Below are 14,345 nucleotides of genomic sequence, written 5' to 3'. Positions count from 1 at the left end.
TTTGCTAATTTGATGGGTTAGCATGGTTTATCCTTGTTCTCTTTTCAGTTTTATCGATTCTTTGTGAGGTGAACCTTTCCCCCCTTGTTTACAGAGGCCTTTTTTTTTTTTTTAAAGTTGTCCAGGGTGAAGAGCATTAGGCAGGAATCAATGGATGCAATACCAGATTCGGGTAGAGAATAGGGTTCAGGGTCCACAATCCAGTCTGGGTGGATGGAGGAGGAGGCAGAGTTTGGGAAGGAATTTGGCTGCAGGGATGGTGAGGACTGGGAGAAGCTGGACAAACAGCATTAATACAACTGGGTTTGGGGGACAAAGGGCTCCCACAAGGTGGAGAATAGGAAAAAGACTAAGCTGCTAATACATTAGGTCTTTTCCCCCATAGGTTTCCTTTAACCCTGGTGGTAGGATTCTCTGCCACTTGGGAGTAGGGGTGCTGGTTGGGTGGGGTATCTGCAGTCCCCAAAATAGCCCAGCACACCTTCTTTATAAGCTACAGGTGAATCAACTGAGAGTGTACAGGGGACCGAGGCCAAGGACACAGCAATAATAGGAAACATTGAGTGTAACTAAAGCCAGGCACTTCTGTTACTTCATTTATCCTAACAGCTTATAAAGTAGGGTCTCACACTCATTTTATAGAGGAAGTAGAAGCAGCACAGAGAAGTTAACAATATTCCCAAGGGCAGTCAGGAAGTAGGTGGAGTCTGGAATTGAACCTAGGCATTCTGGCTACAGAGCCTGAGCTCTTGACCAAGTACACAGATAAATGTGGGAATGGGAGCCAGAATTGCAGGGCACACCCTGCCCAGCTACGCCTGCCTGAGTAAGAAAACAGGCGACCTAGAATAAGAATGCGGGGAAGGGCTTCAGCTAAAGGAGAATCCTGGGATTATAATAATAGCTATCTGTCTTATTGGGCACTGGCTTTTTGCCCAGCATCTTGCAAAGGTGCTTAACGTTTAATTCTCACAATAACCCCTTTGAGTGAGGTACTGCGATTACCCCATCACTTTACTGGTGAGGAAGCTGACGCACAGAAGTTACCCAAGACGCTGCCGGACGGATGCGAAGTGCCGGCTTCCCACGTGGCGCCCGGGAGAGGGAAAATGGCGGGGGCGGGGCCGCTTAGCGGGGGCGGGGCTGGGCCCGGGCAGGGGCGGGGCCACGGGCCTAGCGGTGCCTGGGGCTGCGGAGGAGAGCGCTGTCGCTGGGGCGGCTTTGGTGAGGTCGCACCTGTTGCGTGACTCCCTCACGGTCCAGCTACCGGAATCCGACCCCGAATACCCTGAAAGTGTGGAGAGAAGTCCAGACGAGTTCCGGGTCCCGCTCTCTGGGGAGCACGTGGCCTGCCCGCCTCCCGAGTGCCGGGCTTGGGGGTCGGGGCTCCGGGGTCTACAAGGCCAGTACAGCGGCCCAGGTCGGCAGGGGGCCCGCCTCCAACCAGCCAGCAATTTTGAAAGACTGTCTTACTTCTCCCATCTCAGTGCCAGGGCAGGGGCCCTTGGAGCCACTTGGCAGGGTCTGGACCCTAGCCCTCCTCCCCTCCCTCGTGACCGGGTTTCCAGGCGGTGCAGACCCTGGCGGACAGACTCCCTGGTTCCCCACAGGGCTCGGGCAGCATGGCCTCAGGTGAGTGTGTGCGTGTGAAGGGGGGCAGGGTCTCTGGGACAGAGAAGTGCAGTGGCGATAGTGACAATAGGGTGGGCACTGCCTTCAGACCTAGGGAAGGCGGCCGGCTCCTGGGGAGCGGCCAGGAGAGCAGAGCCTGAGTGTGGAAAGACAAGGAACCGTCAGAAGCTATTGGGGTCGCTTTCCCACACCCCAAAGAAAGCCCCTGCTTCCTTGCCTCCCTGTCTTCTAAGAGGGCAGCTTCTGTGGACAGTGGAATTTTCCCAAGACAGGCTCCTCCCTGGATTGGACTGGGATTCTCAGTTCTACCCCATCGTCCCAGAACTGAACCACCTGGGGCCGGAGGTTCAGATAAGGAAAAAAGGGGATACTGCCCCAGAGGGGCTGTGTTTTCACGGAGTCCGCTGACCCTGAAAGAAATGTGTTCTGAGCTTGGGGTACCTGCGCTGGATCCCTCTCTCTATTATTATCTTTTTTCTCCCAGGCTGGCTGGACCAGTTAGCTTGAACTTTGACTCTCTTGCTCCAGAGCCCTGGCTCATAGCGGGATTAGTAGGGTGCTTGGGGCTGGCCCATCCCCATTCTGTTTCCTCATTCCTACCCCCTCAGGCCCAGTTACCATCAGTCGAGTCACTCCAGGGATTGAGAAAGGGAGGGATAAGGGGCAGGGATGGAGGCCGCCCCTTCCTGAGGTTGCCTAGACAACATCAGAAATCGTGGCCAGGGCCTCTTCCGCCTGCGGGGCCTCTGCTTCCTGCATCAGTCACTCCCGCTGGGGGCGGGGCGGAGGAAGGGGTTGGATGTGGCAGAGCCAAGCCCAGCTGGTGCAGCTCAGACTACCCCCGCGGGCTCCGCGGCAGCCTGAGCCATGGCATCTTATTCATCTGGCCCCAGCAATCCCAAGGCCAAATATCCCTTTAAGAAGCGGGCCAGCCTCCAGGTTTCCTTTGCAGTACCAGGTGAGTGTATGCCTCCTGTCCTCAGTCTGGCCCTACTCCCCACCCTCACCTCTCACCCAGGCCACTGGTCCCCTAACGAGGGGGACTTCTCTGACGCCTTCTCGGCAGTGATGCACCTTGTCCTCTTCCCAGGGACAGCTGGCTTGGGAGGCGGTTTGGGGCGGAGGTGGGGTGCAGGGTGACTGGTTTCCGTGTCAGGGATGCGGTCCTCTGTAATGAGGAGTGGGCGTGGGTGTGGGTGCAGCAAGAGTGTACTTGCACACGTGTCCGTGTGTGGCTGTGCTAAGATTATTTGCATGTGGAGTGTGTGTGGAGTGGGGGATGTGTGGGACTGACTGGTTTGCGGACTGGCCACACTGCTGGCGGCTCGGGCTGTCCTCCTGAGGTTAGTTTCTCTTTCCGGGATCCCAGATCTTGAACCCTCTTACTGGTTGTCTGACATTAGGGCATACTTACTGCTGTGGGCATCCAGGGGCTGAGGGCTCAGCTGTATCTATTGTTTGCAGTTTGTTCATTTCTGGTCTGTCTTGCGAGCTTCCTCGGAATTGTGGGGTGCCCTTGGGCCGAGCCAGTGTTGGGGCTCAGGCTGGGGCTGCTGCCTGCCTGCATGTGGTCCTGCACCCTTTGGTTCGGCTCCCACTCCAGTAGACATCTCTGCACCATTTGGAGCTGGCAGCTGTGCCCATCTTTCTGAAGGCTCCACTGCCCAGATCTGTGTTTGCTGAGGGAATCTACCTGCTGTCTGCTGGTCTCAGGCCTGTGGCTAAGGGAAGCCCACCCCTACTTTGATGACCAGGTCAAGCTGGTGTTGCCCATCCCCCCAGCAGCTGTCTGTACTACCTTCTGTTTTTCTTATGCTCCTGAAGATGATGGCCTGAGTTCTGTATTGGCCTGAGGGGCTCTGTTCTCTGTGCCCAGGTCTGTGCCCCCACAGCGTGTGTCCCCTGAGGCTAGATTTGTCCACATTCGGGTAGTCGCATGGCGGGAGCAGCTGATACTTGTAGGTCAAAGCCTCGAGTAGTGTCTGCCTACCGGGGCAGCCTTGGTAGTGAGTGAGGGGCTCTGGTCAAGTGTGTAGACAGGTTGGCAAGAATCTTGGAGTTAATGGGAATGGCTAGGGCATAGCCCCCTATGACTTTTGGCCACCTCTCCCACGCTCTGTGTGTGTGTGTGTGTGTGTGTGTGTGTGTGTGTGTGTGTGTGGTGTGTGTGTGGTGCTGTGGCACAGACCCTGGGAGAAAGTGACCAGTAGGTGACCGGTCCTCAGGGAGTGGTGGTTACTGCCTGTCTGTCACCTTTAGTGAGCCCTGGCAGTCCTTTATGGTGGTCCAACAGGCTGAGGGGATGGTGCTGCTTGCTAGGACCTGTCTGGGCCACCCCAGCATTTCTGAGGAGGCCCTAGGTCACCCTGCTAGGGGAGGTGGTTGAGATCAGGGCCTCTGTGTCAGTTCTGCTGACTTGATACAGACCAGTCCTGGGGGTCTGTGGCCGGCCTCTCTGGAGGGGTTAGAAAAGGGGAAGATTGGGTTGGATCAGGGTTCTTGGGCGGAATACAAGAACCTTAGGCTGTGCCTTAAACTCTAAGGGCTGAGCTAGTGCCCATCTTTCCTTCCTTTTTCTGCTCTGCTCTCTTCCAAGTCAGAGATAGTGTCCCCACCCCACCCATTCTGTTCCCTTCACGCCCAGTCCTGTGTGCCTCTCTGATCTGGGACCCAAAGCTCCACCCACCCCCAGTGGGTGGGACTGCATGTGGGAAGTGTTTGGAGGGTCCCAGAAGTTCCTAATCACAGATGATGGGTCTTTCCAGAATGCTTGCAGAGCCGTATCTCTGTGTACCTTATGGTAGCTGTGTGGCTAGGCAGGGTAGGACCCCTTATCACCCCATTGTAGGCAGACTTGAAGCCTCCAGATGGTAGAGACTCACCAGTAATTGGGAACAGAGTCAAATTTAAGTCCTCCAAATTCTAGCCCTATGTCTGAACCTCTCTTCCCAGGCATTTTGTCCTCGACAATAGGCTTGGAGAAGAGTTGGAGGTCTAGGGGGCTGTGAACTGGTCTCTGGGGCAGCAGGAAAGCTCTATAAATTGGTTGCTCCCTGGACTGAGTGTCTACCCCTGGTGCCAGCCAGCACATCTCCCCTGCAGAGGCCCCGTCTCTCCCAAGGGACCCCGTAGTCAGGGGCCCAGAGGACAGTGGTGAGCAAAACAAGGCCACTGGGCAGAGGGAGCTGACCTAGGGGTGTTGGGGTGTGGAGCCCAGGAGGGCTGCTGCCCTCTCCTGCCCTTTGGTCAGCCAGGCCCTGCATGCTATCCCCTAGGACACTGCATTTTAAAGGGGCTTGTCCCTTCCCTGCCAGCCCACCCTGCCCATATCAGCCTGCTCTGCTCCTCCCCCTTGGGGGCCCCACTTTGGGCTGGGCCCTGGCACTGTAGAGGTTAAGGCCTTGTTCAGTTTGGGGGTTTCTCTTATCTCCCAGCTGTGCTACTCCTTCCCTTGATTTCTGAGCTCCCCTGAGCTTCCCCAGCCCCCTGCTTGCCAGCATCCCAGGGTCTCCCCTGCACGCAGCTGCACTTGGTACAGCCCATGCCGGCCCCTGAGCTGTCCTGGGGGACTGGCTGCAGCTCCACTCAGCAAACAGGCGGGCGAGGGGCACAGGGCTGCTGGCCGGCGCTGCCTGACTCTGCAGGTAGGACCCAGGCAGGCAGCAGGGTGTCTGTGTGGGGGGCTAGATCCTAGATCTGGGACAGATACCCCCTCTTCTTTTTGTCCAGCTGTGGGACAGGACTCAGGTTTTTGGGAAGCAGCCTGGAGACTTCAAAGCGTGCCACCTGGGTAGAGCTTCCAGTCCATCCCTGAGCCACAGTGGGGAGGGGAAAGGAGGGTGCTGAAGGGGAGCACCCCAGAGCTGGCTGGAGAGCTTCCTGCCGGGGAGGGTGGCTTGGGGAGCCCAGGGAGGGTTCTTGGGAGTGGGCTGGGAGCTTAGGCAGCCTCTCTAGACTCTTCAGCTTCAAGGTCTTTAGTGCCAGCCTCCTGTGGAAGCTGAGGAATCCTTCCCTCTGTGGAGAGAGACTCCAGCTGCCGATCCTCCCTTCCCCAGGCCCTCCCCAGGGCCTCCGGCCCAGATCCCGGGGCCTCTGAGTGGCGCAGACTGTTTGTGGCAGCTCCCTTTGGAGGGGCAGCCAGCAGTGGGAGGGGCAGGCTGAGGCCAGGCCACATCTTGGCAGTCCTGGGGTCCTGGGGGAGAGGGCAGGCCTCCCAGGAGGAGGTCAGGGTCCTGCTCCCAACCAAATCCTCCACTTCCTCTCCTCCTCTTCCCTCGGGGGCTGGTCCCCAGGCCAGAGCCGAGTGGCAGCTGTGCTCCCCCAGGCTCTGTAGGTCTAGGTCAGCCTGCCCTCGAGGGGCCGTCTGCTCATCCAGAGGCAGATCTGACCCTGGACTGTCTGCCATGGAAGCTGTGCGCCGGGCTTCGCTGGTGTGGATGAGCACCTGGAGAGAGAGAGAGTGTGAGAGTGTGCATATGTGTGCATGGATACGTGGATGCTGCCTGTAGCAGGTACTCACCTGGAGGTTCTCTCACGGCCCGATGGAGTGGCCCCTAGTCCAGGATCTAGAGTTTTATTCCTGGGGTGAATGAGTCCGTTTGTTGTAGGGGCAGACTCTTAGCCCCACCCCCGAACCTGGAATGGGTGAGGGGTCCCCAGGCCAGACTGCAGGTGAGGTCCACGGGTAGGCTCACGCCTCAGCCTCTGAGCGGGGCTGGCCTGTCTCTGGGGCTGCCCTGGGGTCATGCCAGGGCCCAGGGCTTCCAGTGCACCCAGGCCCTGGCCCACACCCTTTGACCCCACATCACTGTCTCCACAGAGGCTCGGGGTGGGCTGGGGGCCCCTCCGCTACAGTCTGCCCGATCCCTGCCAGGCCCTGCCCCCTGCCTCAAGCACTTCCCGCTCGACCTGCGCACGTCCATGGATGGCAAATGCAAGGAGATCGCCGAGGTATCGCTTGGCACCACCCCCTGCGTTTCCCCACTCACCCTGGTCGCTGCCTCCACGCCTGGTCCCCACTCCCTGCACCCCTCCACCTCAGCTGTCCCCTTACTTTATATTTGGCTCTGCCCTGATCCCTAGGTGGTCCCAGGTACCCCCAGCCCCTGTCCCCTCCCTGCATCCCTGGACCCTGATGGTTCGGCCACACTGACCCTTCCTTCCCTCCCACCAGGAGCTGTTCAGCCGCTCCCTGGCTGAAAGTGAGCTCCGCAGCGCCCCTTACGAGTTCCCGGAGGAGAGCCCCATCGAGCAGCTGGAGGAGCGGAGGCAGCGCCTGGAGCGGCAGATCAGCCAGGATGTCAAGTGAGCCCCCAGCTGCAGAGCCAGGCGGCCACAGGGCGGGGGCTTGGCCAGGCTGCTGCAGGGTGTAGGGTCACAGCCAGGCGGCGGCTATGGGGTTGTGGGGAGGGGCACAGGGCAGTCCGCCCAGAATCCCTCTGTTTGGTCCTGGGTGCTTGCAGAGCCCCGTGGTTGTTCTCTTACAACCAGTCCTGCCCCTGGGCCACCCCCGGGAGGTGGCACAGAGTAGTGTGGTGTTCAGACATAGGCTTTGGGGTCAGGCTGCTGGGCTCTGCCCGGTTCAGCTTTCTGCCCACCAGTGTGTCCGGGAACATGTTGCTTAACTTCTGGGTGTGTTTTCTCATCTCTGACGTGGGGCGAGAGCAGCCCGCGTGGCCCAGGGTTCTTCAGCCCTGTGAGGGCCACACATGACAACACGCTCACGGCACCTCGGACGGTGCAGGGCCCTGGCTGGGAACACGGGCCTCATCATGGGCCTGCCTCTCCTCTCACCTCCAGGCTGGAGCCGGACATCCTGCTTCGGGCCAAGCAAGATTTCCTGAAGACTGATAGTGACTCGGACTTCCAGTGAGGAGGGCAGAGGGGTACGGGGGCTGCGGGGCTGGGGCCTGTCCCTCTGCTGCTTCCAGCCCCTCTCTTGTCCTCCCCACTTGTAGACTCTACAAGGAGAAGGGTGAGGGGCAGGGTGACCGCGGCCTGTGGGAGCGCGACGCGGTGCTGGAGCGGGAGTTTCAGCGGGTGTCCATCTCTGGGGAGGAGAAGTGTGGGGTGAGTGTCCCCGTCCTTGCATCCTGCTGGGCTCCCCAAGTCTGGGCTATGGGGATAGAGGCTAGAGGGGCTGTTTCTCTTTCTAAAAGCTGGAGAGGCAGAGGCTCTGGTTGGGAGCTAGTCACCCTGTTGAGCATAGAATGGTCTGAGTGTTTCTGGGGTACGGGCCTCAGGAAGGAGGTGAGAGCAGGCTGGGTCTGGGACTGAGGAGAGCGCGTCCACATCTCTGTCTCTAGGTGCCCTTCACAGACCTGCTGGATGCAGCCAAGAGCGTGGTGCGGGCGCTCTTCATCCGGGAGAAGTACATGGCCCTGTCGCTGCAGAGCTTCTGCCCTACCACCCGCCGGTACCTGCAGCAGCTGGCCGAGAAGCCCCTGGAGACACGCACCTACGAGCAGGGCCCCGACACCCCCGTGTCCGCTGGTGGGACCCCCCATCCCTGTCCTACTCCATGTGCCCTGGCATCCCAGCCACCCTGAGCCGTGTGCCCAGGAACTTCAGCCTGCCTCCTTCTTCCCAGCCTCTTGGCACGCAGGGCGGGGAGGCAGGGGCAGGAGCTGTCCTGCTGGGGCCTCTGGGCCGGGAAGCGGGTGGCCTGGAAGAAGAGCCCTGGCCCTGACTCCACCCTCCTCACCCCTGCAGATGCCCCGGTGCACCCACCAGTGCTGGAGCAGCACCCCTATGAGCACTGTGAGCCGAGCACCATGCCTGGGGACCTGGGCTTGGGTCTGCGCATGGTGCGGGGCGTGGTTCATGTGTACACCCGCAGGGAACCTGATGAGCAGTAAGAGGGGTGTAGGGTGTGCTGGGGGCCGTGGAGGGGCAGAGACTAAGGGGATGGCATTGGCTCAGGAGGGCCCGCAGGGCCTCCTGGCTTGCTCTCCTCACTGAAGCTCCCCTTACACACCAGCTGCTCAGAGGTGGAGCTGCCATATCCCGATCTGCAGGAATTTGTGGCAGATGTCAATGTGCTGATGGCTCTGATCATCAATGGCCCCATGTGAGTCCGCGCCTGTCCCAGACACTCGGCTCCTCTCCCAGCTCGGATTTTTCCAGTCTGGCCCCTGACACCTGTCACCCAGTCTCACCCTTTCATAGTCCCTGAGTCCTAGACGTCCTCCATCTTCGGCTGCTGTCCCCTTGGCTGCCCCATTCCTGACCCTCCGGCTCCCGCCCTTGTCTCTGCCACCCAGGCCCTCCCGGGTGCCTCCCTGCATGCCTGAGCCCCTGCCTGGTTCTTCTCCTGCCCAGAAAGTCATTCTGTTACCGCCGGCTCCAGTACCTGAGCTCCAAGTTCCAGATGCACGTGCTGCTCAACGAAATGAAGGAGCTGGCCGCGCAGAAGAAGGTGCCACACCGAGATTTCTACAACATCCGCAAGGTGGGCCCTCCCCACCCAACTGACCCAGCACCCCTGTCCAGCCTCCCCCTCCACAGCCTGCCCGCCTCCCCAGCATCCAGTTTGGAGAGTCCTCCCCCATCCCACCGCCCAGGCCCCAGCAGTCCCCGTTCCGTCGCAGGTGGACACTCACATCCACGCCTCATCCTGCATGAACCAGAAGCATCTGCTGCGCTTCATCAAACGGGCGATGAAGCGGCACCTGGAGGAGATCGTGCACGTGGAGCAGGGTCGTGAGCAGACGCTACGGGAGGTCTTTGAGAGCATGAACCTCACGGCCTACGACCTGAGTGTGGACACACTCGACGTGCACGCGGTCCGTCAATGGCACAGGGGCTGAGAGGCTGGGCTGGTGTGCAGGCTGGGGTTCAGGGGTGACCTGGGTTGGCCTTTCTCCCCCAGGACAGAAACACCTTCCATCGCTTTGACAAGTTCAATGCCAAATACAACCCCATTGGGGAGTCTGTCCTGCGAGAGATCTTCATCAAGACGGACAACAGGATTTCTGGGAAGTACTTTGCTCACATCATCAAGGTGAGGAGGAGGGCAGCCCTCCCTGACTGAGAGCCTGGGTGGCTGGGGGTTTGTGGGGTGGGTGAGAGGCGTGAAGAAGTCAGACGGAGCGTGCCTCGTGGGCACGGGGACAGGGATAGGGGAGAAGCCTGAGGGTGACAGTTGCCCACGCATGCTGCTCAGGAGGTGATGTCCGACCTGGAGGAGAGCAAATACCAGAACGCGGAGCTGCGGCTCTCCATCTACGGGCGCTCAAGGGACGAGTGGGACAAGCTAGCACGCTGGGCCGTCACGCACCGTGTCCACTCCCCCAACGTGCGCTGGCTCGTGCAGGTGCCCCGCCTCTTGTGAGTGTCCCTGGGCGTGGGAGGGAACGTGGGGGGCAGAGGTCATGGGGCCAGGGCTGGCCTCCTGCCCTCTGGGATGGCTGAGCCTCCCCCATCCCAGCCAAGCCCTCGGAACAGGAGGGAGCCCTGGCTCCACTCACGGTCTCTCCAGCCCCTCTCACTCAGTATGGCTCAGAAGTGCTTCTGTGGTTCTGCCCTGACCTGCGCACGCCCGTGTACCTACATCTCGCCCGCAGCGATGTGTACCGGACCAAGGGCCAGTTGGCCAACTTCCAGGAGATGCTGGAGAACATCTTCCTGCCATTGTTCGAGGCCACCATCCACCCTGCCAGCCACCCGGAGCTGCATCTCTTCCTGGAGCATGTGAGGGGGTAGCCTGGGTCTGGGTGTGGGGAGGACACTGCCTCAGGCCTGGCTGTAGCTCTGGGCCTGACCCAGCATCCTGGGCCAGGTGGACGGCTTTGACAGTGTGGATGATGAGTCGAAGCCCGAGAACCATGTCTTCAACCTGGAGAGCCCGCTCCCTGAGGCTTGGGTGGAGGAGGACAACCCGCCCTATGCCTACTACCTGTACTACACCTTCGCCAACATGGCCATGCTGAACCACCTTCGCAGGTGCCTGCCCTGGGCTCCACAGGTGCTCCCAGCCCCCGGGAGGGGGTGGGCAGCAGGCCCCGGTGCACCTGCCTGGCGTCTCTACCCGCATGGCTAGCTCTCAGTCATCAGGCCTTGCTCTGGGCCTGCCCTGGGGCCTGCTGGGGCCACCTGACCCACGTCTTACCCCCAGTCTTGGATCTGATGGGTTGTTTCTCTGCCCCTGGGGCTCTGTAGTTCAACCCTGACAGCCAAGAACCTACCGCTGACCCTGGTCCTCGGCCCACACAGTCACTGGGTTGGGGCTCAGGAGCCTGGGCGCACCAGGCTTGGGACCCAATGCTGTCTTCTGGCCCCCCAGACAGAGGGGCTTCCATACGTTCGTGCTGAGGCCACACTGCGGGGAGGCGGGGCCCATCCACCACCTGGTGTCGGCCTTCATGCTGGCTGAGAACATCTCGCACGGGCTGCTTCTGCGCAAGGTCAGGCTCTGCACCCCTGCCTCCGCCATCCCAGAGGCTCCCCTCCTCCCTGTCCATCAGGCCTCTTCAGCAGCTGATCCTCCTCCTCACCCACCCCCAGCTGGGACCTCAGCCTCCACACCAAGGCCCCAATTCAGAACCTGGCTGTAACCAACCCTCTGCAACTCCTGCCCAGCCTGGACTGCCCTCCAACCTGCACTGTGGCCTGGACCCCCCAGAACCAGGTGTCCTCCCCAACCTGACAGGCCCACCCTCCCTGTCGCCCACCCAGGCCCCGGTCCTGCAGTACCTGTATTACCTGGCCCAGGTTGGCATTGCCATGTCCCCGCTCAGCAACAACAGCCTCTTCCTCAGCTACCATCGGAACCCGCTCCCCGAGTACCTGTCCCGTGGCCTCATGGTCTCGCTGTCCACGGACGATCCCCTGCAGTTCCATTTCACCAAGGTCAGCGCCCGGTAGGCAGCCAGGCAGGCGGGTGTCCTGGGGCACAAAGGCCTTCTGGACTGAGGGGCCTCGGGGCTGGTGCTGCCCTCTGCTGGTGGAGCGCAGTGTGCCTTGTGGTCAGCCCCCGGGAGGGGTGGGCAGCAGGCCCCGGTGCACCTGCCTGAGGGAACCTGGCCCCTGCAGGAGCCGCTGATGGAGGAGTATAGCATCGCCACCCAGGTGTGGAAGCTCAGCTCCTGTGACATGTGCGAGCTGGCACGCAACAGTGTGCTCATGAGTGGCTTCTCCCACAAGGTACCCACCCCCTTGCCATCCCTCTCCTCCCCCGCTCTGCATTTGGGAAGGTCCCGGGGTGCTGGGCTCGGAGGTGAAGAATCTGCCTGCAATGTAGGAGACTTGAGTTCAGTCCCTGGGTTGGGAAGATTACCTGGAGGAGCAAACGGCAACCCACTCCAGGGTTCTTGCCTGGGAAATCCCATGGACAGAGGAGCCTGGCGGGCTACAGTCCATGGGGTCACACAGTCGGACATGACCAAGTGACTAACACACACAGACACGCAGGGCTGCTGGCCCCTCAGAGCGAGCTGCAGCCCTGCCCCTTACCCTGCCCCTCCAGGTGAAGAGCCACTGGCTGGGCCCCAACTATACCAAGGAGGGCCCTGAGGGCAACGACATCCGCCGCACCAACGTGCCGGACATCCGCGTGGGCTACCGCCACGAGACCCTGTGCCAGGAGCTGGCGCTCATCACGCAGGCCGTGCAGAGCGAGATGCTGGAGACCATCCCGGAGGAGGCGGGCATCACCATGAGCCCCGGGCCTCAGTGAGCCCGGCCCCTGCGGTGCCCTTCATCTCGGCACCTTGCCCATGCTCTGTCTGCAGACCCTCCCAGCCTGTTCTGGTCTCTGCACGTGTCGTTCTTCCTTGTTCTGTCCTGCATGTTTCCACCTGTGTCTGTCCCTGTGCTGCCCCGGGCCAAGTGGAGCCGCTTTGCCCTCGTCTTGGCTCACGTGGCACCTGAGGGCCCAGGTTTGAGGTCTGCCCCACCGGAAGCTCTGTCCCAGGATCCTCTGAAGCCTGACCGGTCCTTTGGGCATCTGAGAGCTCAGGATGGTTGTGGGGGGCTGGCCCCTCTAACCCTTGGGGTCCTGCTTGGGCAAATTCAGCCTTTGACTGGAGCTTGAATTTAGGCCCCCGTCTTGTTTATGTGGCCGGGGAGGCAGTCAGGTGTGGCCTGTACGCGTATGTTGTTGTGGGCATGGGCCGCCTGGGATCTGTGAGCTCCCCCAGCTCCTCGGCAGGTAGGGTTGGCTGAGTCCCAGCCTTGGCTTCCTGGACTCAGGCCCTGGAGGTGCTGGACCACCACCTCTGCCGAGTCACTGCCCAGCAGCTCTCTCTGTTCTTTTCTGGTCTGTGTGCTCCTCTGGTGTCAGCTTCTGGTGCCTCTGTGGGAGGGGGCAGCCGCCCTGTGCCGTGTCCGGGACCCTTGTAGCAGGAGGGTCCCGGATCTGCCACCGGCCCTGAGGGTAGTAACCCCACTGTGATCCCCAGAGTTTTGACCACACCTGGATCCCCCCTGGTCCCCTGTGTTGTGATCTGGACTGAGGCCTTTGCTGTGAAATGCAGTGTTTCATACAATCCCATCTTTCCTAGTGCATGAGAAATAAAGATTATTTAAGTAATGAGGCAGGTGGAGTCTCTGTTGGGAGAGGGAGAGCCGTGGTGGATGGTGGCTGAGGTCAGATCCAGGAGCATTGTGGATGGAGGGACAGCAAGTTCTGAGGGGAACGAATGGACTTGACTGTTTATGCATGTGGGAACTGACAGAGGAAGCGAGGTGGGAGGAGAGGCCCACCAGGGACCCAACTGCTGCCCCTAGGCCCTCATCCAGCTTGGCCCACCCCCTCTGAAATGGACAGTTGGCTCCAGGTCTGGGGCACATCCATATCACATCATTTTGGGGAGTAGCATCCCCTTTCCACTTTCTCCATCCTCCCTCTCAGCCTCCGGTAGATGTGGGAATATGTGCTTACATGCAACCCTGAGGCCAGTGGTTCTGCAACTCCAGGAGCATCAGGTTCTTCTGGGGAGCTTGTTTAAAATGCCATTTCCAGGTCCTGCCCTCAGAGACTCTGAGTCAGTAGGTTGGAGGCGTAGTGCAGAAATCTGCATGTTCCCAGCAGATTCTCTTGCAAAGAGTTGGAGCAAGCCTGTGCCTTCTGAATGCAGACTTAAAGCAACTTGGCTTCAGTCCCATGGTTAATGCATGGTTTTTGGGACCACCTCCTTGGGCACAGAGGTTGTTGGAGTCTGTTGTTCATGTAAGGAGGAGAGTAGGGTCTTGGGTTGGTGATAGAGAAGCTGTTTCCTGCTGCTGCTGCTGAGTGGGGAGAAAGACGCACTGTTCATTCTCTTCTGACACAATTAGCCCTGGAACAGCATGAGCCTGTGTGACTGAGGGCCTGGTGAGGGAGCAGGAGGCTGGCTTCTTGCCTACTCTCCGTCAGCCTGCCCCTCTCCAGCCCCATCTCTCTTCCTGCATCTGCGCCTCTGGGCAGAGGCTCCCTAATGCTGCTGCCACCTGAGGGCTACGGGCTCGCTCCTGGCCAAGACCCAGGGTCCTTCTGTCTTCAGAAGCCATCTCTAGCCAATTCATTCTAGCCATTTATACAGTGGAGAGCAGAGTGTTAGAGCTGGATGATGAGCAAGAGATTGTACAAGTCTGGCTGATATCTGTTGGGGATGGAATGGGCTCAGGGGATGGAATGGGCCAGTGGCTGAGTCTGGGCTAGAGCCAGGGGAGCTCGGGGCCCACACTGGGCCTAAATCTGCCCACGGGAGGATCTTTAACAGGCTGATGGGAAC

The 14,345-nt window shown here is 60.1% G+C and overlaps 1 protein-coding gene across 5 annotated transcripts; it reads left to right on the top strand.

Annotated features, from left to right (window-relative positions):
- The first annotated feature begins 1,155 nt into the window (after positions 1-1,155).
- Positions 1,156-13,166, top strand: AMPD2 (adenosine monophosphate deaminase 2). 5 transcript variants are annotated; one of them, XM_025288142.3, is made up of 19 exons: positions 1,156-1,632; positions 2,117-2,590; positions 6,452-6,582; positions 6,806-6,936; positions 7,432-7,500; positions 7,590-7,701; positions 7,938-8,124; positions 8,344-8,485; positions 8,612-8,701; positions 8,953-9,082; positions 9,222-9,416; positions 9,503-9,634; positions 9,797-9,960; positions 10,197-10,323; positions 10,412-10,575; positions 10,916-11,036; positions 11,308-11,481; positions 11,665-11,775; positions 12,098-13,166. In XM_025288142.3, the coding sequence occupies exons 2-19, from the start codon at positions 2,500-2,502 to the stop codon at positions 12,305-12,307; spliced, it is 2,481 nt and encodes an 826-aa protein (XP_025143927.1). In that variant the 5' UTR covers positions 1,156-1,632; positions 2,117-2,499; the 3' UTR covers positions 12,308-13,166. The 5 variants fall into 5 exon arrangements, 4 of the variants coding, with proteins under 4 accessions (XP_025143927.1, XP_025143929.1, XP_006052258.1 ...); XM_025288144.3 differs by lacking the exon at positions 6,452-6,582; XM_006052196.4 differs by lacking the exon at positions 2,117-2,590 and having other exon boundaries at positions 1,158-1,632.
- The last annotated feature ends 1,179 nt before the right edge of the window (positions 13,167-14,345 follow it).

This window comes from Bubalus bubalis, chromosome 6, assembly GCF_019923935.1.
Source record: "Bubalus bubalis isolate 160015118507 breed Murrah chromosome 6, NDDB_SH_1, whole genome shotgun sequence".
NCBI lineage: Eukaryota > Metazoa > Chordata > Mammalia > Artiodactyla > Bovidae > Bubalus > Bubalus bubalis.
The sequence above is the reverse complement of the archived record's forward strand: the minus strand, read 5'-3'. Positions and strand labels throughout refer to the sequence as shown.